At 38.3% G+C, this 27,862-nt stretch overlaps 1 protein-coding gene and 1 long non-coding RNA gene across 2 annotated transcripts in view; one reads left to right on the top strand and one right to left on the bottom strand.

Moving 5' to 3' along the window:
• Positions 1 to 1,412: 1,412 nt before the first annotated feature.
• Positions 1,413 to 17,594, bottom strand: PGRMC2 (progesterone receptor membrane component 2). The gene is made up of 3 exons (XM_019749025.3): positions 17,144 to 17,594; positions 5,152 to 5,307; positions 1,413 to 3,770 (listed from the first exon to the last, which is right to left on the bottom strand). Exons 1-3 carry the CDS (start codon positions 17,559 to 17,561, stop codon positions 3,673 to 3,675), a joined length of 672 nt encoding a protein of 223 aa, XP_019604584.2. The 5' UTR covers positions 17,562 to 17,594; the 3' UTR covers positions 1,413 to 3,672.
• A 125-nt stretch (positions 17,595 to 17,719) lies between these two features.
• Positions 17,720 to 27,862, top strand: part of LOC109456622 (uncharacterized) — a 44,518-nt gene continuing 34,375 nt past the window's right edge. The window contains exons 1-3 of the long non-coding RNA XR_012498223.2: positions 17,720 to 18,186; positions 22,181 to 22,288; positions 22,886 to 23,050. This is a non-coding gene — a long non-coding RNA (uncharacterized LOC109456622). The remainder of the gene's footprint in view (positions 18,187 to 22,180; positions 22,289 to 22,885; positions 23,051 to 27,862) is intronic.

The raw sequence follows: 27,862 nt of genomic DNA, 5'->3' as shown, positions 1-27,862 counted from the left end.
TTTCAAAAGACATATGAAATGTTTACTAGTCTTCTTACACCAGACTTCATGATTTGGTGTAGCTGGGTCCTATACACATACAGCAGGATAGAAAAATCTCTTGAGACTGAACCAGTGTTCACAGTATGTCAGGTGCTCTCTTGAATGGAGTAATCATGGGCAACCCAACGTTCTCAGTCACTAGTGATGGCAGAACAAATGCTGAGCTGAAATCTAGCCCAGGGACCCTTCAATGTCCGACTCACAGGAGTGTGCTGACACACAGGCTTTTCTGACATTGCCTGGGGTTGAGTCTTGTCTAAAAACAGTAGAGGTGGGTGGTCTTTATTTGAACTTTCTCACCACAACAAATACATCATAATCTGTGATTAATATCACCCACCAAATTGACAGCTGAATGAAACATATATACTTAAAAGCTATCTTTGAGCATTTGCTCTTAATTCCTTAAAGAACCATCACTATAATAATCAATAACTTATTTCCACTATGCTCAAAGCAACTTAAAAATTTTATAAATTCCTTATTACCAGCTTATTCTGATCCGTAACGGCTATGTAAGGTTATATACTGTGTAAACATACCAGTGGCATATACTTCTAGCCATTTGCTGCACTTTCAGTTATCAAGAAGGAAATGGAATACTTGGATAGTTTGATTTAATGCCAAGTTTTCTAGACCGTTTTCTCCAGTACTAGTTCAATATATTAATTTTAGCTTTCTAGATTTTGGGTAAAAGTAAGTGGTTTTGGATTGTGCAGTTTTCAAAAAAGGCACATAGAATTACTGTCAGGGAAACATAAGCAGCCTTAGCACCACAGTCAAGGCTTAAAAAACTTGATCTGTATCTGAATGGGTTCATTTCCCAGTGGAGAGAAACTGACTAGTATACACAGTATAGATCTTATTTGGGAAACATATGCCAAACTGGAGATGGTATCAAAATATAAAAATCTGAATGGAAATTTATTTTTAATCATCATACATTAGACTTTTATGTGAAACTCCTGATTTTTAACTCAAACTCTAAGGAAGTTTAGGGAATGTTACAAAATGAAATACATGGAATCAAACCCAAATTATCCAAGAGTCAGTTCCATTTCTCTTTCAAGTGGATGACTGAGATGGACAATATAACTTAAAAAGATTAGTGTGTGCCTGATCATAAGAATTACCCAAGGCACTTCTTACAGAGTCTGAGATCCATTCTCTTTCAATTTTAGCTCAGTGGGTGGTAGGTGTGGACTGGGGACCAAGAATTTGTATTTTTAGTACCTCAAGTGGTTCCAATAATCAGGCAAGTTAAGGAAATAATGTCTAAGGGGGAAAACAACAGTAATACCACAGCTCTTGTCTCCTTATTCAAGCTTTGCACAACAAACTGCCTGAGAATGAGAAACACTCAACTGAAATTGAGGAATTGTCTCTAGAACAGTTTATTTCAAGTCCAAAACACGAAATTACTCATTTTTCTAAACATATTGTATAATTTTTTACTGAATGAATATGTAGGGTTTCTCTATTCACAAGTGTAGATTTATTTCTGAACTTTAGGCTCAAATGATTCATATATATGTATATTATATATATATATATATATATATATATATATATATATATATATATATACACACACACATATATATCAGTTTAACACAGAGGACATGTACTTTAACAAATTTAAAATATTTTACATAAAAACACAAAGCATTTACTAACACTCTTTACAACCAGTCTTCAGCTAAGATTTGGTTGAAGTTCATAATTTTCTGCAAAACATTCCAAGGCTGAATATAACAGAATGTAGTACAGTAAGTCCTCACTTAACATCGTCAACAGATTCTGCAACTTTAAATGAAACAACATATAACCGAAACCATCATACCAGGGGCTGACTGATACAAACAAGAGTTAAGTTTCTACAGCACCTCCTCAACTTCCTAATGAAACGACATCGAACAAAAGGATGTTATTTGAGGACCTGCTGTATTTTACATATTTTAGCTTATTATTTCAGTTAAAAGTTCCCCTTTCTTTGATGGCTTCTGCATGTATTATAAAGCAGAACTTTTTCTTGAAATTGATGACTTGTTAAATTTGTTGTTTTTGGTATAACTTGTCCGCAACCGAAGTCACGATGAAATCAAATAACTGACATATAAGGGCTTTTTTCAAACTAACAATATAAGAATTTAATACCTAATGGTATATTATCCTTTATTGTTTTGTGCCCAATAACTACAACCTGGAGTGTTATTACTTCTAGTATAATCAGTTGGCATCAAAATATAAAGTAAAATATGTACATTTTTATATATCAATTCTTACCTGAATAATCTCAGATCTCTTGAGAATGTTCCACAAAGTGGAATTTCTTCCTAAAGTTACAGTGAATGTGGTACAATGTGTACAACTTGGTTAACCAGTGTCCGCTTTTTCATTTCCAAGACTTTCCCTTATCTTGAATCAAATGCACAATCTTGACTACCATATCATAATGCACTGGCTTACAGTTTGTATATAAAGTCCAACTCAAGCTTCTTTTGGTTTATTGTACATGCTTTATTAAAACGGTACTGGTATTTACAGTATCTGCAGAGTCCCTTCCAAGGCGCTCTCACACATTCAAACACACCCATACGACATCCATACTACAACCCCATGCACCCACACCAGTGAGCTGTGAGGGTCTGACTCCTAAAATTAGGCAGCTGTTGGGGGACAGAGTTGTTGATTTGTTTTTCAATTTTTTTGAAGAGAAAAGCATGGGGGAATGCATTTGGCCATTACAATGCTAATTAAGTTTGTGTATATTAACATATATGGCAGTAACACTGAATATTCCTTTTACATTCTATATACACAGAATGACATCAAGGTTTTGTGGTCAACAGAATATTCCAACTTCCGTCTTAATGCTGCTTGTAGTGACTTCTGAATTCACATATGGGCTTTCCCTAAAAATAATTCAAGTCTATGTAAGTGAAATAAGGCACAAGTAATATTGAATTGACCTAGGGGAAGGGAAGGAATGCAAACTAGTTTCAAATGATCTTACTGTTGGGGATTTAGCTTTGACTTAAATCCACTTGCAATCCCATCTAATTTCCAAAGATTTGTTAGAAATAAAGGTTTTTTCCCCTAATTCCTGACAAAACCCAAAAAGAAAAGTTGGGGAGTTCACATTTTAATGTTTCAGTAGCCTAAACTACTCCAATTAACGTGCAACCCCACCTCTCTGTCCAGGTCTCCTCCCTCCCTCGATGCTAAAACAAAGGCAGAGCACATGAAATAGGAATCCCTTGCTGTTTCTGAGATGTGTGCACTCAAGCAGCAAATACATATCTGGTTGTCTTTGATTTAAAGAAAAATAAAAGAAAAAAGGAAAAAGTAACCTCGTAACTTGCTTACTCTTTAAAAAAAATCCCTGTCTCTTTCTTTTCAGGATGATGAAGACCCACCAGACATTACAAACAACTGCAACAAATGAGTTTGGCAGCATAAAGAATGTCTAGTATTCAAATCTTCATAGTGAGACTCATTTAGCTTGTACACAATCTGTTGAATGATTTTTTTGCAGCAGGTGAACCAAACCCAAAGACTCTAGACATTCTGTGAAAGGGAGTAAGAATTGCAGTTCTGAAGGCCCCTGACTTTGGTTGTTTACAAAGTTCAATCCTGTTTATTGTGGTCCTTGGTATCTTCTTCATCTGTATATTCTGATGGTTCTTCGCCTGGTTTTAGCAGTCTGCCTACATAATCATATTTTTCTGAAAGATACATCAAAAGAAAATCAGTAGCAATCAAATTTGTTTCACTATTCTGTTACACAGCAGGGAAGGCGCTTGCTTCTTCTTCTAGAATCATATAGAATAAGCTAAATTTTTCCTACTGCTCACCTTGGCTCGTCTTTGTACTCATGTAAGGCTCGAACAAAAGAAACCAGGGTTAGGGAATTTAGAAAGCTTGGGAATTGCGCTTTGCAGGACACTGTTCCATACTACCAGTTCTTAATCAAAGACTCTGCATCAGAATCACTTCGAGAGCTTATAAAAAAACTACGCACGTCCAGGACCCATTTCAGAGCTGCCCATCCCAGGCTCTTGGGTTAGGTCTGGGGACACAGAGTCTGACACTAACTGATATGCACTGAGAGTCTGAATAGTTTTGTTGTTGTTTTTTTGACATACAGAACTGAGATGAAATAAAATGTAGCATTAATAGTTTGGACTAGAGAATAGAATAAAAAAGGAAATGGTGACTTTCTTGGGGTTGAGGAAGGGAGAGAAAAGTACATGAGTTGGAAAATTACATGGTAAGTAGATCCAACCAGGAAATATTCTTGGGGAGAAAATGTGACATATGCTAGTAGTCCCCAAGAAAATAAACCAAATGAGATGAAAACTCATTTGTTACCTAGCATCCTGTGTTCTTTGAGGTCTCAGTTTGTGGCTCCTGTCACACTATTATTCTTTCTTCTATCATCTCTTTTTTTAGATTTCTGTTGCACTGCTTGTTTTTATATTCCAGGTATTTAATTTAGAACATTGCTATGTTCACTACCTGTTTAGTCATTTCTTGGTCAGGAATTTGAACCTAGGTTAACTGAATTAACTGACGAGACAAGAGGATAAGATAGGAAGAGCTTTATACAACAGAACCAGTACAAGTGCCAGAAGAACTGTCCTAAGGGGTCCATAGGTCACACAGGTCCAGAGTGTCACATAGGTGGTAATAATTGATGTCATGAGGGTGTCATAAAGGGGAATGATATTTTTTCTTTATGGTTCAAGGGTGAGATCAATAAAATCATTTAGAATTACCATTATACTATTATTATCAGTAGTATCAGTAATTAGTTCAGTTTTAAATAAAAGCCTATATTATAAAAAAAACTATATCTTAATAAACAAGCCTTATATGACTAAAGGTGTCAAAATTTTTGTTAGACTTACATTTGGAACAAGTCAATTTTTAAATATGGATTTTATAAATCACATGTAATAATCAAATTGCTATTTAGCTATGTTTATCATGAAATGATGACAATGAAAACATACAACATCCTTAGACTCTTAAAGAATGTGAAATAGTATACACTTTTTGGCCATAAATTTAGTATTTCCAAAGAACCCAGCAACATGAAGGTACCTTTAAACTGCATTTCCCATTCTCGAACACTCTCCATCTGTACAGCATTCAAATCTGAGAGATCATCATATTCATCTCTAAGTGCGTCTTTATCTAGGCAAAATGTCGCCAGTCCTCTGGAGGCGTCCCTACCAGCAAATATTCCGTATGGACCCGCTGGGGGGAAAAAAAGGAAATTATTTAGATTATCTAAGATTATTTTAGATTGTCTCAAATGCAAAAGTCAAATAACAGAAACTTCACACTGACTCATATTTGGTACACAGCCTTATTTCAAAATATGCACAGATACTAGATGGGATAATGAGAAGAAATTTCTTGGAAATCTGCCTTTTGACCAAAGTAAACCTTTTCAATGAACATTTAAACCTTAAATTTAAATTATTTCAGATACCCCAAAACTTATATTCAAAGATGAAGACTGTGAGATATTAGGGAGAATAGGAAACTTTAAAGCAGGTAGGGTTGGAAGCCAGTGTGCTTGAGGGAAAATAATGCTTTCCTGATTGCTGTTAATCAATTGTGGCATCTAAAAATAATCAACAGGACATCCACTGGATGCAAAGATACATACAAGTGAATTGTGGATCTAAAACATTTTTCTTTCTCCTACTCAATGTAGGCTACACGTTTCTGAGAGCAGAGATTGACTCGCTGTGTCCCCCAGTGATTGCTTCAGTGCCCAGCGCATGTAAATGTGCAGCAAATCTGCTGAATACATGGTCTGATCAGAAATATGACCCATTTTTAAAATAAGTATCATGTGATTACCATGACATACTCAAAATTAAACTATGAAAAGTCATTAAAGAAAATGGTTTTCATGTGGGAAACAGGAGAAGTGGTATAAACTACTCAGTTCTTCTGACTGACACAATTATTAGCATTTTGTCCAAGGAATTAGAAACCACCCTCTCTACGGAGGTTATACACTGACAAAAATGAGCCATTCCCAAAGCTTGCCCTTGAGAGCAGCAACTGTCTTACTCATCCCTGTATCCTCAATGCCTAACAATGCCTGGCATGAAGTAGGAACATGATGAATTTCTTCCAAATGAATCAGCTGCAATTCCAAATAAAGAGAAATTCTAGATTTTGACCTATTACTTTAAACACATTTCACTTATGGTAAGCAAAATATCCATCTAAATATAGATTAAAAAGATACTTCAGTTGTTTAAAACGTGTACTAATAAACAAAACTGAAACAGCCTTATTTTCTAGATCAAGAAATTGATTAAATTATAGTACATTCATGGGATAATCTACAGCTATTAAAGAAGATAATGTAACTCTATGTAGAGACATGGAAAGAAGTCTATGACACAGTAACTGAAAAAGGCAATTCACAAGAGTATATATGTACATACACATACCACATATACACAGAGTATGATTTACTCTGAATTAAAGAATATACAAATGCACATTTTACACTCTGAATATGCATGAAAAACACCAGGAAGAATACAGATCAAACACTTAACAGTGGCAGTATTTCTGGGGACTGGAGGGGAAATTTTTACTTCACATATTTGGTAAAGTCTGACTATTGAAAAAGTGATTTTTATAATAAAAATCAATTAAGAGTTAATTCTGTCTTCATCTTAGGCTGCAGAGCACATAGATTTTTCTGTTTAAAATGTTGTTTTAAGAATTATGTGCCAATAATATTTCCAAAATATGTAATTTTACCAAAAAAAACAATTTCTTTCCGGAGTCTGAAAGTTACCCATACATGACAAAGGTAATTTAGAGAAAATAATTTTAAAACCAGAATCACTGGCTTAACTGAGCAATAGAGTGGTAAGAGAGCTATTGTCCAGTTAACAGAGTAAAGTACTTTCTAATGAGAAGGAGAAAACACTGGAAATTCCTTGACTTTTAAGTTAGCAGAATGATTATATCCATGTTCATACTTAAAGCCTTTAGGAGATTAAAGGTTATGTGTCAGTAAAGTATCTGTACCTTTAAGAGTAGAATTCAAAATTTTACTTAGACAGAAATCTAAACATTAATATTAACTTGAATTACAGAAAGCATTGCACCATCAAGTTCATCGAATATAAGAAATTCATTTTCTGAAAAGGTTACTGTATGCAACCAGAAGTGGCATTAGCAGTAATTTTTTAAAAGTAGCATTATTAGTTATTGATACTTTAATATGAAAATATATGATACTTCCAGTAAAGTACTGTATTTTTTATCCTGCTTTTCCCATTCTTAAATATTTTCCATATTGTTACTTATATTAGTTGATTATCACAATTACTTAATGGTTATATATTTTCCCACTGAATGGACATAACTATATTTAATCAGTCTATTAATATAAACTCAGGCTACCGTTTTATACTTTTAAATTGATCTTCTATATAAGAAAATGGAACACTTTACAATTGGCCGATATTTATAACTTTCAAACTTTGCCCATTATCTTAACTGACATTCAAAGGATATTAGGCATTTAAGAAGAAGAAATTCAATATTTTTTCTATTTTTTAGAGTAAAATCTCAAATTCATTAAATTGGAGTTAATTATTGTAGAGAAATGTTAATTTTTCAAACTAAGCAAGAACAGTCCCTGGGCAAAACAGGAGTAGCCCACCTGAAAGTAGTGTCTTATTTTTTTGCATAACTGCACATGCTTTGTAGCAATGGCTGTTTTCAGGACATGGAGGCCATATATATACTGAGCTAGCTTTTGTTTGTTTCTTTTTCCTTGAGAAAAAACAACAGCCAAAAAGTCTATAAACATTTTATAGCGTCTCAATAGTGACTGGATCAATGCTTACAAACTTAAAATAGTGATAAGTCAAACACACAAAAGGAAAAGGAAACTGATCAGGGCTATAAAAACCTACAAATGTAAAATGATAGTTTCAACTTTTTAAAGAATTTTCTAGCAGTCTTACTTTTCTTTCTCACAATCTTGCAAAGTGGAAGGGGCAAGTTCTGCAGTGCACCCTCCCCCCCCCCAAACTGGCAGATGAACAGGAACAGAGGCAGTGACTTGCCTAAAAATTAATGACAGAACTGGGGAGTACTGCTTCCACCTTTCCAGCTACCCCAAATACAGTAGTACACCTCGAAAAAACAGAGAGGACTCATAAACCCAAAGATGGAATGACAACCCTTAAAACTGGAGCATTTCACTAATTACAAAATTTAATGGCAATGGGTATTTAAGAATAGTTGTTAAACCAAAATGGAAGAGAATTAACAAAAAAGCTGTCAACAGCTTTTCATAGTATTTTGTTACAATATTTCCCTCTCTGGCCTGCAAATCAATCTACTTCAGGGTACTTCAGGATATAAACCATAAAATACATCTAAATGGTAAAAAGGAGAGAAGAAAAGATGAGTATTAGAGTATTATAAAAATAACAATTAGAAAACCCTCCACCTTTGAACATATTAATCTATACCAATGCATTATTTAGTAAAATTCTCTGCCAACTTCCCTAAAGAGGCCTTAACATTGAATGAATGTAATAACAAAACTTCACAAAACGTTCTTTTTTTGGTTTTATATGGCTGACTTAGTAAGAGTGAAAGGTCAGTAGGATTACTATTATTAATAATAATCCAAGCCTAATTCTAGACAAAATATTTTATTAACTCTTAAACATAAAATGATTCAGTGACTAACATATTTCCTCACTGTCTAAACTTTAAGTCTTCTCCACAAGTTTTATTTCCCACAGGAAACATTTAACTTTTGAAAAGGTGTTTGGGTAAGTTTTCTTTACTTTTTCCTTAAGACCATAAAAAACATAAGATTAACAACTAGAGTTGGAATTGGATAGGTTGCTCAGAGGAAGCAAGGTTTGAGATCTGAGTACATTTCTCCATTCTACTACCCCCTTACGTAACAAACCTGTATGTGTCTGATGCCAACAGTTTGGTAACTAAACAGTTTATATAGTCCCTGTAGAATGAGAATTCTAAGGTGAAAAAAATAGCATGGACTTAAATATTATCTATTGGAATTTAGTAACAGTAAAGGTAATAATACTGCAAGTGTTGGAGGAAAAAAGTATAAATGGTGTTGAGATAACTAAATAGCCTTCTATAAAAAAGACCAAAAAAAAGTTGGATCCTTATTTCACAAAAGCTAGATTCCTTAAAATAAATTACAAATGTAACTAAAAAGCTAAAACCATAAAAGTATTAGAGACTACAGATTATAAAAAATTATCTTTAAGTGCAAAAAGTCTTTAAGTCTGATACAAAACTTAGCAGCCACAAAAAGAAGATAAATTTGAATAAATAACACCAAAAATTTCTATGTGGTTTATAAAACACCATAAAAAAAAGTAAAAAGGCAAACAAACCAGGAAAAATATTTGTAGCAAAGGCTGATTTACTTTTTAAAGAACACCTAAAATCTGTGAGACCAGTATTATGAAAGAAAAACTGTGGCAAAGAATATATGAACAGATAATCTGCAGGAAAGAAAACATAAAAGACTGAAATTTTTCAAGATGTCCAACCTCTCTAAGAAAAAGACAAATTTGAATTACAAAAATATTGAGATACCATTTGATCTTCTCAGACTTACAAAGACCAAGAAGTTTAGTATATTTTTAGCAAGGAGGTGAAAAATAGGTATTTTCATGAAGTGTAAATGGTCCAACTTCTCCGGAGGGCAAGTTAGAAATAAGTACCCAAATAAAAAACGGCCATACCCTAAAACTCAGTAATTTTACTTGTAGGAATTTACAGATAATTGTAACTTTACTCACATGCATAAAATGACATATACATGAATACAGCAGCACCATGCAGTAAGACTAGATTGAGAAGAATTTAAATGATCACTAATAATACTGTTAATTTATGATACATTCATATAGTAGATTATGTATATATTCAAAAGAATGAGATGGCTTTATATTGATATGAAAGGCCTTCAAGATATGAAAATATTGTTAATGGTTTTACACGTTAGTGTGGGGAAGAAAAGTACATATCCACGTGCTTGCACTTGCAGAGAAAGCTCTGGAACAATACTCACACTGGTTCCTCACCTCCAGGAAGGGGGAATATGATGGCTGGATTGTGGGAGGCTTATTTTTTACTACCTGTCCTTTTAAATGTTCTATCTTGAGCATGTATTACCCAACAAAAATAGTGTTTTATCTTCCATTAGGCCCTATTGAAATGTACCCCAAATCACTCTACAGGAAGACTTCCACAACGCAGGGCTCAGCTCCTGGAATATCACAAAAAATACCCCAAGAAACAAAAAGTCAGTAATTGCTGAAGGTAAGTTTGCAATGAAAATTATAAACTATATGAAGAAACAAACCATCGTGGAAGAGTGAGCACATATAATAGATATGAGAACTGGCACCCCAAGAATAAGATAATAGAAGCAGATTAAAGAACTATAGTATGTTTGCTTAAAATTATTAAGAAGTTAAGAGATGGGACATAAGGTAAGGTTAAGAGACATTAAGGACAGAATGAAAAGCTAATGTTTATCTATTAAGAGTTCCAAAGGAAGGAATAAGAAGAATGGAGGAGGCAATAATTGAAGAGATAATGGGTCCAAATTTTCTAAAATAAATGAATGAATGACACATACCCTCAGATTTTAGTAGAATCACTTCTCAGCCTTTTGGCTAAGATCAAGTGTAGATTTCCAGTAGAGTCTGGCCATGTTTTAAAAATAAATAAATAAATAAAATCCCCACCTGGACAAATCCTAGTAAAAGAGCAGAACTCCAAAGATAGGGAAAAAAGTCTCAACTACAGTAAGTCCTCACTTAATGTCCTTGACAGTTCTTGGAAACTGCAACTTTAAGTGAAACGATGTATAACAAAACCAGTTTTACCATAAGTTAATTAATAGAAACAAGATGGCCATCCTATGGCATATTTCTGGTCCTAAAAACATCACCAAACTTCTAAAGACCCAAAGCACTTATAATGTGAAACACTGAAATAAATGTGAGCTATACACACATATAGGAAAGATGAATACAAACAAGTAAGAGAATTCCTTTTCAACCACTTACTCCAGTTCAGGGTCGAGGATGGCCAGAGCTTACATGAGCAGCTCAGGGTGCCAGGTGGGAACCCACCCTGGACAGGACACCCTTCCATCGAAGGGCCACTCACACCCACACTCACTCACTCAGACTGGGACGATGTAGACAGGCCAGTTCACCAATGTGCGCGTCTTTGGGATGGGGGAAACCGGAGTATCCTGAGAAAACCTATGTAGACACTGGGAGAGTGTGCGAACTCCACACCGACAGTAGCCCCAGCCAGTAATCAAAATTTTTTATCAACTTTATAATGAAATGACATTAAATGAAAAAGTTATTCGAGGACCTACTATACAACCAAAAGGAAAAAAACACATTAATCAAAGGAATGACAAATAAACCAAAAGTAGACTTAAAGAGAAGTAGTAGCAATAATACCACTGAACATTTTAGGTACAATAACAACCTATAATTTTATATTCTAAAACTATACTATTATTCCTGAGGGAAGATAGTCTCAGAATTCTTTCTACCGATGAAAAAACTATAGGATGTACCTCACTAAAATGAAAACTGAACCCTGAACAAAGGAATGAGATGTAAGAAATGGCAATGAATAAAGAAAAAATGGTAACTATTTTGGCAAATTTTAGTGAGGACTGACTACTGAAAAAAAGGAAATAGTAATTTAACTAATTTGGAGGTGGAGTTTGAAAAAATACAGTGAAACTAAGAGTCTAATAGCAATAACATACGTAGAAAATCGGATGGGGGAGGGTTAAGAGTTAAAACTTTCTAACCATGGCTGTGTGTATTACATTAACTCCAAAGGACACCATCAATTTGCATACATGGTAGTTTTGTATATTTATTAAGAAATAGTCTATCAAATGGCACTAAAGTGTCTTAAATACAGTTTTTCCTAATTAACACAAAAGTGCTTGGCTAAAATTCTTATATTTTTCAGAAGGGTAGTGTCCGTAGCAAAAACTTAAGGAAATCACCAGAACAGAAATAGAATGCATCCAAATCAGTAGGGGAGAAAAGTGAAAGGGATTTTAAAAAATCCATCTGAGAAGGAAAAAAAGATGGGGAAAAGAGGCAAATAAAAGTATGACAAAGAGAAATTACTAAATAAGATGGTAGAAAATAAATCTAAATATACTAGTAATGACAAAACATACAAATTGATTAAACTAAGATGTTAAGAGATTGTTTATTAATAGATTTCATGAAACAAATCCAATTATAGATTATTTATAAGGGAAAAAAACAACAGATTGAAAGTAAAAGGATGGAAAAAGAAACACTGAGGTAATATAAATCAAAGGCTACAAATCAAAGGCTGAAGTCAAGCTGAAAATGAATGAAAATGATAAGGATGTTTCTTTCTCTGCTAAATAACACGATCAGTTCTAGATCCAGTTTTTGCTTAAATATCAACCCCCTTTTCTTGACAAACTAATGTAAGTAAGATGTTTCTTAACCACCTATTGTACATTAAGTCTTTTGTTACCTTCTATTATGTATCTTAGTCATTTCTTTCATAGAATAATTACAGATTATTGAATGTTTTGTTTATTATCTGTCTTCCTCAATAAACCATAAACTCTGTGGGTAGGGACTCATATATTTTTGAAAACTGTTAACTCTCATTTCTCACAACATATTATTTAAATAACACTGTAATGAAATCCAGGAAAGTCCTTGTTAGTATTTAAAAATGGAGCTGAAATCCTATATTAAAGATCTTGAGACAGGATGCAGGTTCTAAGAGTATAGCAGTTATTTAGTGATGCCTGTCAGGCTGTGGGGGGAGGGGCGGGCTCTGTCAGATTGCTGAAGGAACTATTCAAAGAATGTGAGCGGCTAACTCCAGATGTTACCAAGTCTACTCTTTTCTTCCAGCTTGAATTACATTTTTTGGTCTCATTCTCATACGCTTTAAGCTATACCTTTACACTTTGTGACAGTATGTAACACAAATACAATCCCTCAAATTTTAAGAACAGTGGAATGATGTTGAACTCAGAGGAGCCAACCAAGTTGGTATTGTAGGAAAAACTAGTATACATTTGAGCAGACTGTCAAAGTTCATCAGAAAACTAAGTTGATCCTTGTATCTTACTGGTAGATAATGGATGTGAATGGGCATTAAACCTCACAACAGACCCAGTTGGCTTCAAAGCAAGACGCCAGGATGAGAGCTGGGTAGTTTCAATAGTACATCCATGAAGGAACAGGTTATACCTGGTCTGTATGATGCAACCCTTGCTTCAACTGCAATTTTGCAAACTATAAGTGAACATAGTGAAGACAAAGTTAAAAAAAAAAAAAAAAAAAAGGAAAACACTTGAAAGGCACATGTGTTCTTCGACCTCCCAAATATTAGACATCTCATGGGGTACTTATGTATGACTTCTTTTTCTTTCCAGTGTAACTGAAAAGGTAAGATGGAGAAAACAGCTTTGGTATGTATCAAAATACTCTACATGGAACAAGGGGGAAGCAATAATACCTAAATTTCAGAAACGTGGGTAAACTATTAGAAAGGTAAATTGTATACTTTCTTGCCATCCTAAAAAATACATAAGAACACTGTTTTGGGTAGAGTTCCATTGCAATAGTATTAAATCAAATTATTTAAAATACTATCTTTCTGAGTCTTCCTAATCTATTACTTCTGAAAACATGTGAAATTATGTTGTGATACAATGGGAAGGGATGGCATATGAAGCCAGTTACACTGGGTTTGATTTCTAGCTTTGCCACTTATTAGATATGTGACTTTGGGCAAGACCTCGCTGAGTTTATTTCCATATTTGTAAAATGGGAACACTTTCATAGGTGGAAATATACTATAGAGTGCACTAATATGGTAGCCACGTGGCTACTGAGCACCTGGTATGAGGCTAGTGTGACTGAGAAGCTCAATTTATCATTATATTTAATTAAATTTAAAAAGCTACATGTGACTTGTGGCTACCGCACTGGACAGCACAACATAAAGCCATGAAAGTGTGTTTCTTTGAGGCTTTAAATGCTTACAGGAACCAGAAGGTATAAAAAACAACAGTAACATTCTCTACAAGTTTAACCCAAAAAGCAGTTAACTGAACTAGTGTAGATGGCCTTTGTGGTCAAATATATCTGGGTTTGAATGTTCTTTCTGTGTGACCCAAGCCAATTCCCCCCAAATACTGAAAACCTAGACTGCCTATCTGAAGGACAGGACTGCCTACTTAGCTCACTGAAGCACTGTGGAGAAGACCAATTCATGGGTCTGATGTAGCAGGTGCTAACAAATCTGGTCTCTTTTCTCCTCCCACATTCATTGTTTCTTAAGATGAACCACTTTCCTCACATACTGGCCAAGTGCCTGAACCGTTACTAAATTTAATATTGACAAATGTAGTTAATGCCAACTGCTTGCCAACATGTGTTTGTCCACTAAATTGTCAATATTTATTTTTTTAAAAACCTGAACTTTAAAAATGACCAAAAAAGTATCTTCAACATAGGAAGAAACCTCAGAAAACAATCTTTAACTCTAAAACCATTATTGAAAAATGGGAGTAGATATTGGCTAGGCATAGAAACTAGGTTTTCTGGTTCCCTTGGCTTATTCTTTCAAGCTACTAAGATTCTCAGATAAGGATTACTGCTTCTGAATTATTCTGCTTAATTGATTTGAGGATGAAAATAAAAATTAAAACCAAAACTGAATTTATGTATGTTTCATAGCCAGAAATTTGAATTTAAGACTTTTGGAAAGAGCTACATCTTTTACATATTCCAAGCCCATAAGATGATCCATCTACCTTTAAGGTACCTTTCAATAATAAAACATTCCAAATATTTCTATTAGGTTGTTCATCGATAATTACCTAGAATAAAATAACTGACTGTCACTCTTCGGCTGTTATCCGGACCTGGGAACTGGTGGAAGCTAACCTAAAACTGACTTCTCTTCATTATCTGAGGATCCCCCTTACTGTTCAGGCACACAAAGGCTATCTACATTATACCTATGACTCTTATCTTCATTTTTAATTTCTGTTGCTGAACATTTGCCAATGGAGGCTGCCAAACTGTGTCTATGACTGTCTCTCCTAGCTATTTTCAGATAGTGGCAAGGCATAACGTGTGAGGACAAATATGCCTCTTCACACGAAAACTTTGCTTCACTGTCAGTTTTGATAGGGGTGACAAAAACAGATCTTTTAGTTGGGTAGGTCTGCATGAAAAATTTAAACCTGCACACAATTTCTAATTACTGAACACACATTTTTAATATCAATGGGGAAAAAACTTTAGGTACAAAATACTGTGTAAATCCTGACTAAAAAAATAAAATAAAATACATGTACTGTATTTAATTTCGTCTGCGCATTTAAATACTGTACTTTGGCCCTATTCTCATCTCACATACTGTTAAGTACACAAAAAATGTATTAACCATTTCAGCTGATATAAATAGGCAGCCATCTATTTTTCATATTCATATAATTGAAAGTAAATACTTTATAAGCTACCTATAACTTATGTTGAATGTAGACATACAAAAATATAAGCAATTAAAATAAATACTTCAATAAGTAAAATCTCCAATTTCTTATCTCTATTCCAATTAACAAATACAACAAAGCTCTTCTAAACTATCTTCCAGCCACCAAGCACTGAAATCAGAAGTATTTGTTTGCAAATGTCAATAAATCTCATACACTAACAGATTAAATCAAAGAGGAAACCAACTTGTTTTAAAGACTTGACCAACCCCTTACCTTGAAGACTTGGATGTACTCTTTGAAAAAGTCATGGTAGGTCCCTAATTTTATTACTTATTTCTAATTGTAGTCAGTTTTTAAAAACTTAGCATTACTACACAACCAGGATGTACAGTGTTGCTCAATTTTATGGTATACCAACAGGATCCATGAGTCTGAACTATAGTGTTAGCATAATCTGAAATGTATGCCATAACTACAATATAAAAGAAGGGTTTTGTGAAAGCAGTTCTAAAAATCTTGCAGAACTAGTACATGCGGATATGAATTTATAGCTTTTTAAAGTTTTATTCTCAGTGAAAACACTATTATTTATCAACGTGTATTTGAATACTTGCCTACAAAAGAAAGACAGAAAAGAAGGAAGAAGAGAAAGAAGAAAGGATGAAAGAAGGAAAGAAGGAGAGAAACAGAGAAAGAAAAAAAGAAAAAAAAGAAGCAAAGAAAAAAGAAAAGAAAAAAAAGGAAAAAAAGAGAAGCAGACAGGCACAAGCAGACAGGCACGCCAGCTGGGTATATGAGCTCCACCCCCAAAACTCAGGGCGAATACCCGTGCCAGTCTTTCTTAAGATCTGCATTCTTGTCTGTCCTCATCCCACATACATTGTTAATTTTGGGAAGCATCTTTATACTAAAACTGGTTTTTTAAAAAAGTATGAGGTGTTGCTTATATGCCGCGACTTCACAGGCTAGTGGGTTCGGACTACGTGTACCTAAACGTGGCCTTATGGGGAGTAGTAGTGGGAAAAGCGAGATCAATGGCAAAAAGAGTAAAGAAAGAAAAGCTGTGAATTACGGGCATAAAACTTTAGGTCCCTCCTTTAGAAGCCTCCCGCTTGCCCCCACCAATCCCAGGAATCAGAAAGCTCAGCAAAGCTTGAGGGTCAGTCACGACTGGTTACAACCAAAAGATTTTGAAAAATTCAGCACAAGAAGAAATGGGATGGGATTAAGATGAAAGCTGAGCGACGCTTCCTGGGGCGACCCTGGGACCCCGACTTAAAGGGAAAAGCTAGAGGTGCCCGCCGCTGGGGGTGTGTGGGGGGCGGGCCATCCCAGGTGCGGCAGTCAAGGCGCTGGGGTCCAGACTTCAATAAAGCTGGGCCAACTAGCACAGTGCCCAAGGACCCCCCCCCCCATCAAAATGCGGGTCGCGCTGGAGCTGCAAGGGGTCCTCCCCTCCCCCTCCCCCCAACTCTTCCTCACCAGGGCCGTAGAACTTGCTGCCTTTGGTCACGTCGAATACTTTCCCATTGACCGCGAGCAGGATGCGCGGGGTGCGGGACCCGTCGTACTGACGCAGCTGCTCCAAGCTGAAGTCCCGCTTCTTCATGCGAGGCAGAGAGCCGGCGGGGTTCTCCTCGCCTGCCCCGGTCCCGGCGCCCAGACCCCGTCGCCCCCAGCGCACCCACAGCCGGTAGGCCCCCAGCAGCACCAGCGCCACTAGCGCCACGTTCAGCAGCATCTCCCCGCCCCCCGTCAAAAGCGTCAACGCCGCTGCTGCCCAGCCACCCCCTTCTGCTGTCGCTTCGGCGCCGCCCGGGCTCTCGCTGCTGCCGTCGCTGCTGCTCTCACTGCCACTCCCCAAGGTGCCTATCTTCACGTTCCCATCACCCGCCGCCATCACTGCCCGCCAGCGCCTTCCTCCTCCTCCCCGCCCCCTGCCCTCCCCAACCCACGTCCAGCTCCGCCCACCTTGGGGCCACCAACCAATAACGTGGGGGTAGGGGGCGGGGTCAGGCTGGCTCCCGATTGGGTGTTGACGGGGTAACGTTGTCTAGGATCTCTCCCTCCCCCTCCCTTCTTTGGCTGGCCGCGCTCGCGTGCGACGTCCCGCCCACCTCGCCCCACACTTCCCTTCTCCGATCTTCTCCACTCGCCGAAGTAGAAGAGGGGGGCGGGCCTGAGGAAAAGATACGGCGCCGGCCGCGCGCGCGTATGGGCGGGGCGAGGCTACAGCGCGTGCGCGGGGTTCGGAGCGCCACGCGCTCTCCTTTCCTTCGCAACCCCTCCGGGAGACACGCTCCGCCCAGTCCCTTCGCTGTGCGCGTGCGCCCCGGAATCGCTTCCCTTCCCAGCTTTGGGTTCGGGGTCCGCGATCTCCCGCCTCTTCGCTGTCGCCCCGCCCGAGAGCTTCACGTGCGCCAAAGCGGTCGCGGAGGCGGGGCCTGACCGGAAAGCCCGTCTGAGGGCGCGGGCTGGTGGCCTGTGGGAGGCTGTGACAGAGTTGTAACTGCTGGCACAAACTGGTGAGGGGCGTCTTTCTCCCCTGGGCGCCGTTGCGCCTGTCCGGAAGCTGGGAAAGTGGGCGCGCAGACAAAGCTACACCCCAGAAGTTTTGGCGACGAGCTGGAGTCTTCCTGGCGCGGAGAAAGTGCACGGATTCCGCACCAGGGTAGTTTGGCAACAGGAATATTGGTGCTGTCTGCGCTGGCACGGAGCAGCCGGTCCTTGGTGGTTTTGACCAAGGCTGCTCTTGTAGAATTTTCTTTCTGGTTTTACACCAAAGGTGTCCTTATTCCTTAAGTCATATATCTACAGTGAAAGGAAAGTGGGTAGGATGAAGTCCTTCTCTAGTCTTTAAAAGTCCTTTCATGTCACCTTTGACGCCTCATTATGGATGGGCCTTTCACCTCAGGCAGTCAACTCGTTTGACTTACTCTCTCCTGCCCTAGTCTGTTTCCTTTGTGTCGCTGAGTCATCCCCACCCCCCACCCCAGAACGACCTGCTGTGAACTACCTACCGGTGTGATGAAGGAAGGAAGGAAGGTATATCAAAGGAGTAACAGTTTTCGTTGAATCTGAGAAACAGACGGGATGGAGAAGAGACCTGGGCCAGCAGTGGGGCGTATGGTAGGAGCTAAAGAGTGCTTGCTTATAAGGGAAACAGCAAGTGGTTCATTTTGGCTTAAATAGTGAAGAGGAGCAAAGTCTGGAAAACTAGGTTGCAGTCTTGAATATCAGGGATGGGCTTGGACCTTGTATTGATTGCCCTGTTTGGAGGGGCAGACGACCGATCAAAACTCTTCTCTGGAGAGATTATCTACCCGGTGGATGAAGGATTGGAGTGGGGGAAAGAATGGGGAACCAGTTAGTAGGGTACCGTATTTGTGCAAGTGAGGAAAATCAGAGCTCAGGGGGTGTCATTAGAGCAGAGGTCTGCAGGCTTTTCTGTAAAGGGCCAAACGTGAATATCGTAGGTGTTGCATGTCACAATTACTTAATTCTGCCTAATGAGAAAGCAGCCATAGACTATATACATAAAGGAATGCGCATGGCTGTGTTCCAATAAAACTTTATGGACACTGAAATTTTAATATAATTTTAGGTATCAAAATATTCTTTCGATTTTTTTCAATGATTTGACATGTAAAAACAATTTATTCTCTGGAGGTACAAAAACAGCCCATGGGCCATAGTTTGCTCACCCCTGCTTTAGAGGTACTTTCTGGAGGCAGAGTGAACAGGATTTAATTGAGAATAAATAAGTGACCATATAATCTGTCCTCTTCCAATGTTGAATACTTTGGAAGTGAAAGGGGGCAGTGTTAATCACACGGGGAGAACAGGAATAAAATCACATTGTTATCCCAGGCAAATCTGAATGAATGGTCATCCTAAGGTTAAGGGTTAGAAGTCAAAACGGCATTAGGACTTGGTAACAGGAAATGGAGGTGCCAATGATGGGCGATTGGGAAGAAACTGGTTTTGGGGAGAAGATGGTTGTAGCAGTCCCAGGTGCCATACAGTTGGGACAACATCAGCTGACAGAAAGAAACCACCCCAGAGGCTTCATAGCAGGCCACTCTATATCTTATTGACTAGAACTAGGTCACTAGTTGTTCCCTAAAGCAGTAACTGACAAAGAGCAGGATTGGTTAGTGTTGACCTGGCTCTTGGCAGTACTCATGCAGGACTGTGCATTGCCCGACCTTTACCATCATTGGTCCCTTCCCACTAAATGTCAGTAGTGTGCCCCAGGCATTGTGACACCAAAAAAACAATCCTCTTCCCCTCCACCCCACACATACTCCCTAGAGAGATGATACTGCTTGAGAACCACTGGTTTAGACCAATCAGGATTTACCGTGGAGCTGGATTATGTATGTGTAGGTTTTTCCCTTATTGGTTTGGAGGGAAGAGAGGAATTGAATTGTATTGAAGTTCTGTTGTCAAGGAAGCGAGTAGCGTGGGGAATGTTGGGTAGGTAACCAACGTTGCCCTGTGAAGTAAAAAATTTTTTCCACTCTTGATAAAATATCTCAACTTTTCCACACTTGAAGCCCTTCTTTAATTTTTTTTTTTTCAGTCCTCTGAAAAGCTTATTCTCAGCCCCCAAACTGGTCTCGGGCTGGGGGGGAAGGGGGTGCTTCTTTTTTTGTTTCCCCCCTAAGTAGCAATCTTTTCCCATAGGATAGTCCTGCTTTGAATGTTGCAATAACTTTCCAACTGATGGCCTGCTCTGTCTTTCCTTCCTTCGTTCCTATATGAAAGGACTAGTCCTGTATATTGATTTCCTTTACTCAGACACCTATCTCCAGTGATGATCAGCTATTTAAAAGAAAGATCTCAGAAATCTCAGTTGGCTCTCAAAGCCCTCATAAATCCACAGCCCTCTCCTTCCACAGCAAACCTAATCCACTTTTTCTGTCTTCTTGACACACCTTCCATTATAGTGACACATTTCTCTTTACAATGCCTAGTCCTATTCTCCTCAATTGCTGAATTCATTCCCCACTCCAAGAATTTACTCAGACTATTTCCTCACCGAGAGAACCCTTCTCTCTCCAACCATCCAAATTCTGTTACCTTCTCTAATTCTACCTTTGTCCCACACCTGTGACTACATCAACCCAACTAATCTGTTTCTTCTTTGAATGTGTATGCATGCCTATACCACCAATTTTGGCCTTTTAGGCTCTCCTTGACTATTCTGTTCTTGAAGCTCTCCTTTGGGTCCTAAGATTTCTCCTTCTGCCTCTGTAGATGTTCCATTTCTGTCTCTTTTCCACCCTCTTTTTCCTCCTCAGATTCATCCCTCCCTTCCCTGGAGGTCATCGACAAACATCTGTCATCATCTACATTCTTTTCTCCTCTTGTTACTCTTTTTTTCCTTAGATTTCATCTAGGAATGACTTACTTGTCATCTCTATGGAAGATACACGTCTCTAGCCCTGACCTCTCTCTGTGAGATACTAGCACTCGTCACCAAATGTTTTCATCACTTTTCCCATTCACACAGTAGACTTGCATTTCCCGGCTCCTTTGAACTGAACTCATCATGGCCAATGAAGTGGGAGTGCTCTGTGTCACTTCCAAGCGAAAGCTTTAAGAAGCCATGCACAATTTCTCATGGTCACTTTCCTTTTAGCGCAGTGATGGCATGTTTTAGTTATCTATTGCAGTATAGCAAACCACCCCAAATCTCAGTGACTTGAAACCATTTTACTATCTCCAATGTTTTTGTGCACTGAATGGTCTCTTGGGCAGTTGCCTCATCTTGTTTGGGGTCTCTCGTGTGGTTCTAGCCCGGTGTTGTCTGGGGCTGGAGTAATTTGGAGGCTTCACTCGGATGCTAGAATGGCTGAGTCTTCTTCCTAGTGTTATCCTAGGGCCTCACTTCACATGGATTCTCCTATGGAGTAGCTTGACTTCTTACACGGTGGCTCAAGACTCAAAAGTGCAAAAGCAAAAGCTTCCAGGTCTTGGGCATGGAAATGACACATTCTATTGGTTATAGCAGTCACAGGGCCAGCTCACTTTCAAGGAGAGGGGACCACCAGCTCTTGATGAGGATTGGGGAGAAGAGTGACAAAGACTTTGTGGCCCTCTTTACCATACCAACAGTGTTTCACCTGGTAGCTGCTTCCATTAGCTAGGGTCTTAGAGTCAGAACAAAGTGGGAAAGAGATTTTGGCTAGCACACGTGATGGTATGAATGAGAAATACTTTTATGCAATCTAAGTCGCTGAGGTATTTAGGGTTGTTTGGTCGTAAATAAAGCCTAATGTATACTCACACAAAAATTAGTACCAGAAGCAAGGCACTGCTGTAACAAAAACATAAAATATGTTGCATTGATACATGTGGATATATTAAAATGTTAGTGGTTGTTAGGCAGCAACCAGCTCTGATTCATTTATGAATCTTCCAGCAAATCTCGCTCAGGAATGTGAGCGCAATAAATATTTCTCAAATAAGAGAGACCATTTCTTATAATTCTGTTTTATTTCTTTATTTTAGGGAAAAACACTTCTTTGCCATCTCAGATGTTTCTTGAAGTATGGAGGGGGTGCCACTAACATAATACTGGATACTCTATTTCAGAGCTACTAGCAAGTTTCCTGATGTGTAAGTTTGGCGTGTACGGCCCACCTTCTTCCTCTCCCCTTTCTAATGGGAGTCAGGCCACTCACTGAAAGTGCCCTTTCTGTTCAGCTGCTTCATACCACAAGTTTCACAGGGACCTGCCGCTGCCACTGGAGGCCTGCGATGAGCTTAACACATAACAAGACAGGGCCTCTGGGGGAAGGCTTAAGTTTTAGGAGCTAAGTTCACTGCCAGGGAGTGACAAAACCTGTTGTTTGAACTTTAATTCACAAGAGCAAGAGAGTTCAATGTTGGCCATTACAATTTTGGACTTTAACACGAAGTTGGCATTGATTACTTGGGGCTATAATTAGGAACATGATAATTTACTCTCTGAACTTTTTCTTTCTCTCTGGAAAATTTACATTGGGAGGGGTCATAATCAAATTGAGGCCATCTTTTTGGATCTTAATTTCTAGAGTATGTTTTCATTTGATCTTCTTTTAGAACTTCTGATTATATTGAATAAGGTAGTGGGACATAATTTGAGATGGCTGTCAGACAAGTTGTAAATTATAGCCTTGGGTTCAGAATAACATTGGAGCTGATTTAATTGATGTATTGTTCTGACTTATTCAGGGCATTCTGGGAAGAAAATCTACCTTACCAGTGGCCCCAGGAAATCCCACAAAAGCAGTGAAATCAATACTGGAGAAATGGCCTTACAAAGATGGGAGCAGGATTCCCCTAACTGACTGCTGACTTCTTACCCAAGAGGGATAAGCATATCCCAAGTTGATCTCAGTGAGTAAGCCAAAAGGGGTAAAGCAATGGTCTGCATACATTTTGCTGATATACCTCCCCAAAATAATTTGTAAGTTGACATGTAAACTTTTTTCCCTTAGTTGCAAATGATACGATTTCTGGTATAATATGAATATTTTCAAATAAAAAGGGCTGTGTCACTTAAAATGCATTTAATGAAATTAAATCCCATAGAAACTGAATACTCATCATCATTCATTGTTATAGAAATTGTACATTATTCTTTTTTCCCTTTGAATTTGTATTTTCATCTACTTCCCCATAGAAATTTTTAAAATATATTTTATGCTCAAATGTATTTTATTCCTTACCTTATCATTCTTTTCTGCAATAAAAATTTCTTTATAATTTTAAACATTTCCTATGATCTAAAAATTCTAAATGTCAAAAATTTTTGGATTGAGTTATTGCAATTATTAGTACATAATGGCTCATAACTTCACTACAAATTTTTATAATTAATTCTTAAAGAGAACTAAAATTTTATTGGAAACATGCCTCTGAATTAAATGGATTGAGCTCCCCTTCCGCAATTAGTTCACGAATCTATAGGTGAACGTAATTTTTTAATAGGCGACAGGATAGTAAAACAGTTGGAGGACTATTAGGTGCATAGCTTACAAAAGATGAATACATGATTATTGTTAAATGCTTTATTTACGGTAGAAGACTATCTAAATCTAAGTTTTTCACATAAAAGGTAGGGATGAATAATGAGGTTAAAAAAATGGTTGACAGGTGACAAGGAGCAGAAGTGTTTGGGTAAAATGAATACAGATTTACTGTGTTCAGTAATGTTTAGGCAAAAAATTAATGAAAATATTTTCTCCCATGAGTCTGAATAATTATTCAAGAAAATATAAAACACTAACTAACCTCTGATATATGTTCCTTTTACTTGTAACATTTATCTGTCAGAAGGAAATTTGGAATTTTTAAACTCCCTTTTTCTTGCGATCTTCTGAAATTTGCAACTGAGACACAGGAGAATGAGGTTTTACAATTCTTTTTCATTATGGAGCTAGTGTGCCTTCTAGCTGACTGGTATTCCCGAGAATGTTTTCCACAAATCTAACATACTTGAATTATGAGATAGATACAGGGAGGATAAAACCTTGCTGTGGGGTTTGTTACGCGGGTGTAGTAGGGCTCAGCCTCCCTCAGCATTTCTCATTATGTCAGCAGGATTCTTTGACATCATCAGGGAATGGAAGAAGTGGTGTTGGACAGACACGATCATAACTTCTGCTACCCTCACTCTGAACTCAGAACACCCGACACAGCCCAAAATACCTAATTTCTAGCACCATGATTTTCTTTTAACAGAAATATGTATAAGATAAGGAAAGCCAAGAAGGCCTGTAGGCTTATCATGCCTTGATTAAATTAAACATCGATATCAATATTCCTTTGTATGGTGTCTTAGAAGATTGTCACACATGGGAACAATCTGCCGTAGTAAGATCTGGGATGGCTGAGAGGATGTCTGTCTTTTCTAAATGGGAAAAGAATGATTTTTAAAGGCAGTTGGAAAAATGAAATTGTTGACATCTCAGTCATATTTCAGCAGCTCAATTTTAGGACAGAATAGGTGAAAGTTGAATAGATGGAATTTATTTCCTTAAAATTATCTGTGCCTGTGTTCTCCTCGGAAAGGACTTGTAGACTCCCCCGATAGATTTACTCCAAGGTTAAAAGAATAAAATTAGGTGGAGAATGTGATGTAGCTGCAGGGGTTCTATTGACATTCCTGTATCTTGGGTCATCCCTTTCTTTTCCCCATCAGGTAAAGTGCTGCTTGGTGAGAAACTCGGTAAGAAAACTCACTGTTGGGCAGTCCTGCTCTTGGAGCCAGACTGCTAGTAAGGAATCATGCCTTCTGGTCTGCTCCTTTATGTTGCAGATGTGACAGGGGAGGGTGTTTGAAGTGGGTGGAGGGGAGTCTTGGTTGTCCTGCTCTGCCAGTCAGCCACTCAGTGTGTCTGCCTATCCCAGGGTTCAGTGCTGGGGTGCCCCTTGGTGCCACCTTGTCTCAGCATCAGCTTTATCAGGAAGAGTTGGAGCTCTCAGCTCTCTACTCCTCTGCCTATTTTTCAGTTGGTTCACAACTTGGTAGGAAGGAGGGGTGTAGTTTATCGAGTCTCTTAGTCCTTAACAAGTGCTGTGCATATTAGCACAGCAAATACTGTGAATTTTCTTAAGTTCTTTTAAGTCATGAAATTATATTCAACCTTACTTGCTTTGTCCTAATAATATTTTGTATATCTTTTGAAGATTAATGCATAGTAATAAGTACAGTTGGTTTTCAAAATGTTATTTTCTGGGGGACTATCACTGGACTATATATATATATATATATCCACAAGAGTTGAGTTGAGTAGAAAGTAATTGCTCTATAGCCTTAAACAGTTCTTCAAGACACACTATCTCCAGAGTTTTACAGAAGGCAAATGAATACAAGAAGGGGTTGACTACGGAAATCAGCCTTGCCATTCTGTTTCTTCCTATGCTGTAAATTACCTGGCCTGCTAAGCCTTGCCTTTAACATTCATAAAACGATACTATAAAATGTGGCCATCATATGTGAAAATAAGTCAACAATATAAAGCAAAATAAAGAAGTGACAGTTTTAATAGAAGCTCTGGGCCTATACATCTCTAATAGTTCAAGGAAATGGTACTTTTTAATGGGACACAAACCTATGTTTTGTAAGCACTTGGGTCTATAGAAAATGAACTGCTTTTTAGATAGCCAAAACAACAACAACAAAAACCCCCTGAACCTTAAAGCTTTAGTTTCACACAGAATAAACTATTCTTGAATCCTCTACAAGAAGTTGGCGTGGATAATTCAAGTATTGTCACACACTAGGAGAAAGTTTGACTGGCTTTGCCTTTGTCATGGTTACTGAAAAGGAGTTCTCCAACAAAACACTGATATTTAGCAGCAAGCAGGTGCAGAAATTTCCTGTGAGAACTGAAAGGTCACAACTTTGATTATTCTTTTCCTCTTGCCTCCAACATCCAATCTAACATCAACCACTATTGACCCTACCTCCAAAATATGATACCAGTTCTGACCCATCACTTTCACCGTGTCCATGGCTGCCATCGTCGTGCAAGCCTTCAGTGGCTCTGCTTTGGGCTACGACAGTATCCTCTTGTATGGCCTATCAGTTTCCACTGCTGCTTTCCTAGAGTTCATTCCATCATTAGCCATTTAACAATATAAGTGAGACTCTATCACTTCCCTATCTGTACCTCACTAATGTCTTTCCTTTGCAACAAGAATGAAATCCAAACTCCTCCTCATGGCCTGTATAATCTATTCTATGCTGACCTCTGATCACTCTCAAATCACCTTCTTCGCTCATCATGCTTCAGCCATATTGTTTTTCTATCTTTGTTTGAGTACTCCAAGCTCTTTCTACCTAAGAGATGTTCCATTTGGTCTTTTCTAGGCTTGGAATTCTCTGCCCCCAGATTTTCTCATGGCTGACTCATTCTCATTATTTAAGTCTCAGCTCAAATGTCCACCCCTCAGAGAAGCCTTATCCTGACCATTGTCTAAAGCGTTCTCACAAACTCTCCCCTAACTTTAATCATTCCCTGTCCTCCCTAATTTTCTTCTCAGCATGTAGCACTACCTGAAATTACCTTATTTTTACATGTGTATTATCTGCCCCCCTGCTAACCCTCAGTGGAATGTGATTCCATGATGGTAGGGCTCATCTGTCTTATTCCCCGCTATATCTTCAAAGGTTAGAAGGACGGTTGCCTTTCAGTGGGTGGCTATTAAGTATTTGCTGAATGAGTCAAGGTTCAGATGTAGCCAGAAAAGGTCTCCTGTAGTCATTTGCCATAGTTCAGAGCTGTGGCCCTTCATTGTGAGTTTTCAGACATGTGCTCAGACATGTGCTTTTGCCAGCACATGGAGGTTTTCTTTCTCCAGGGCAGGACTTACATTAACCAAGATACAAGATTGACATATAAAATCCCTATGCCAATTTATTAGTTTCCAGTGAGCAATGTAACTGTCACATGGACCCCACTTCTACTGATAGGATCACTGCTGTAAGTTTTCTGCCTATGGGCTGACATACATAGGTCAGGGAATTACATCAGAAACTTTTTGGGAAAACATGGAATATAAGAAAGGGAAATTAGTTAGATGGCTTGTGAAGGAGATTCATTTATTTAACAAATACTTATAGATCTCTGTGTTTTGTGTTCTGTGTTAGGTACTGAAGAATCAACAAGGAATGATATTAAGCACCAGTACTTATGTATTTGCAGTCTAGTTGGGGAGGCAGACCACAAATTGACAATTACAAATCCATGTCAAAAGTACTCTTTTTAGGTTGATGCCAGGGTGATATGGAGGGACCCAGGAGGGAAACTGAGCCGTGGGGGATTGCAGTGAGCTTTCCAGGAGGTGGGGGCAGAGGGGTGTAGTTAGCTGAGCTCTGAGGAGTTAGGCAGGAAGAACAAGGAGAGGCATGGGGGCAGGGGATTGCTGGCAGAGGCTGCAGCCTGAGCAAAGCCTAGAAGCTGGACAGAGCAGAGCTTTCCAAGAACCCCCAGCAGTTCAGTGTGGCTGCAGTGCAGGGTTTGAGTTTAGCGTGGGGTGTGGTGAGAAGGCTGCGGATAAGACTCATGGACTCACGTTTGGACTTTATCCCTGTAAAGAGGAACAGGGAGCCACTGAAAGCTTTGTTTTGATGGAGAGGCAGAGTTCACCTTTAAGATTGCCAGAGTACAGCCGAGACTGTGCATTCCTTTCCTGCACAGA

This window comes from Rhinolophus sinicus, chromosome 15 (genome assembly GCF_057876585.1).
Source record: "Rhinolophus sinicus isolate RSI-liver-muscle chromosome 15, RSI-T2T, whole genome shotgun sequence".
Lineage (NCBI taxonomy): Eukaryota > Metazoa > Chordata > Mammalia > Chiroptera > Rhinolophidae > Rhinolophus > Rhinolophus sinicus.
The sequence above is the reverse complement of the archived record's forward strand: the minus strand, read 5'-3'. Positions and strand labels throughout refer to the sequence as shown.

Bases quoted from the DNA above. Each gene is read 5' to 3' on its own strand.
- PGRMC2 (XM_019749025.3), bottom strand. From the start codon at position 17,561: ATGGCGGCGGGTGATGGGAACGTGAAGATAGGCACCTTGGGGAGTGGC. The intron at 5,308-17,143 runs GTGAGGAAGAGT...TTTTCCCCCCAG, and splicing joins CAGCAAGTTCTACGGCCCTG to CGGGTCCATACGGAATATTT. The intron at 3,771-5,151 runs GTACCTTCATGT...TGTATCTTTCAG, and splicing joins ATGGGAAATGCAGTTTAAAG to AAAAATATGATTATGTAGGC.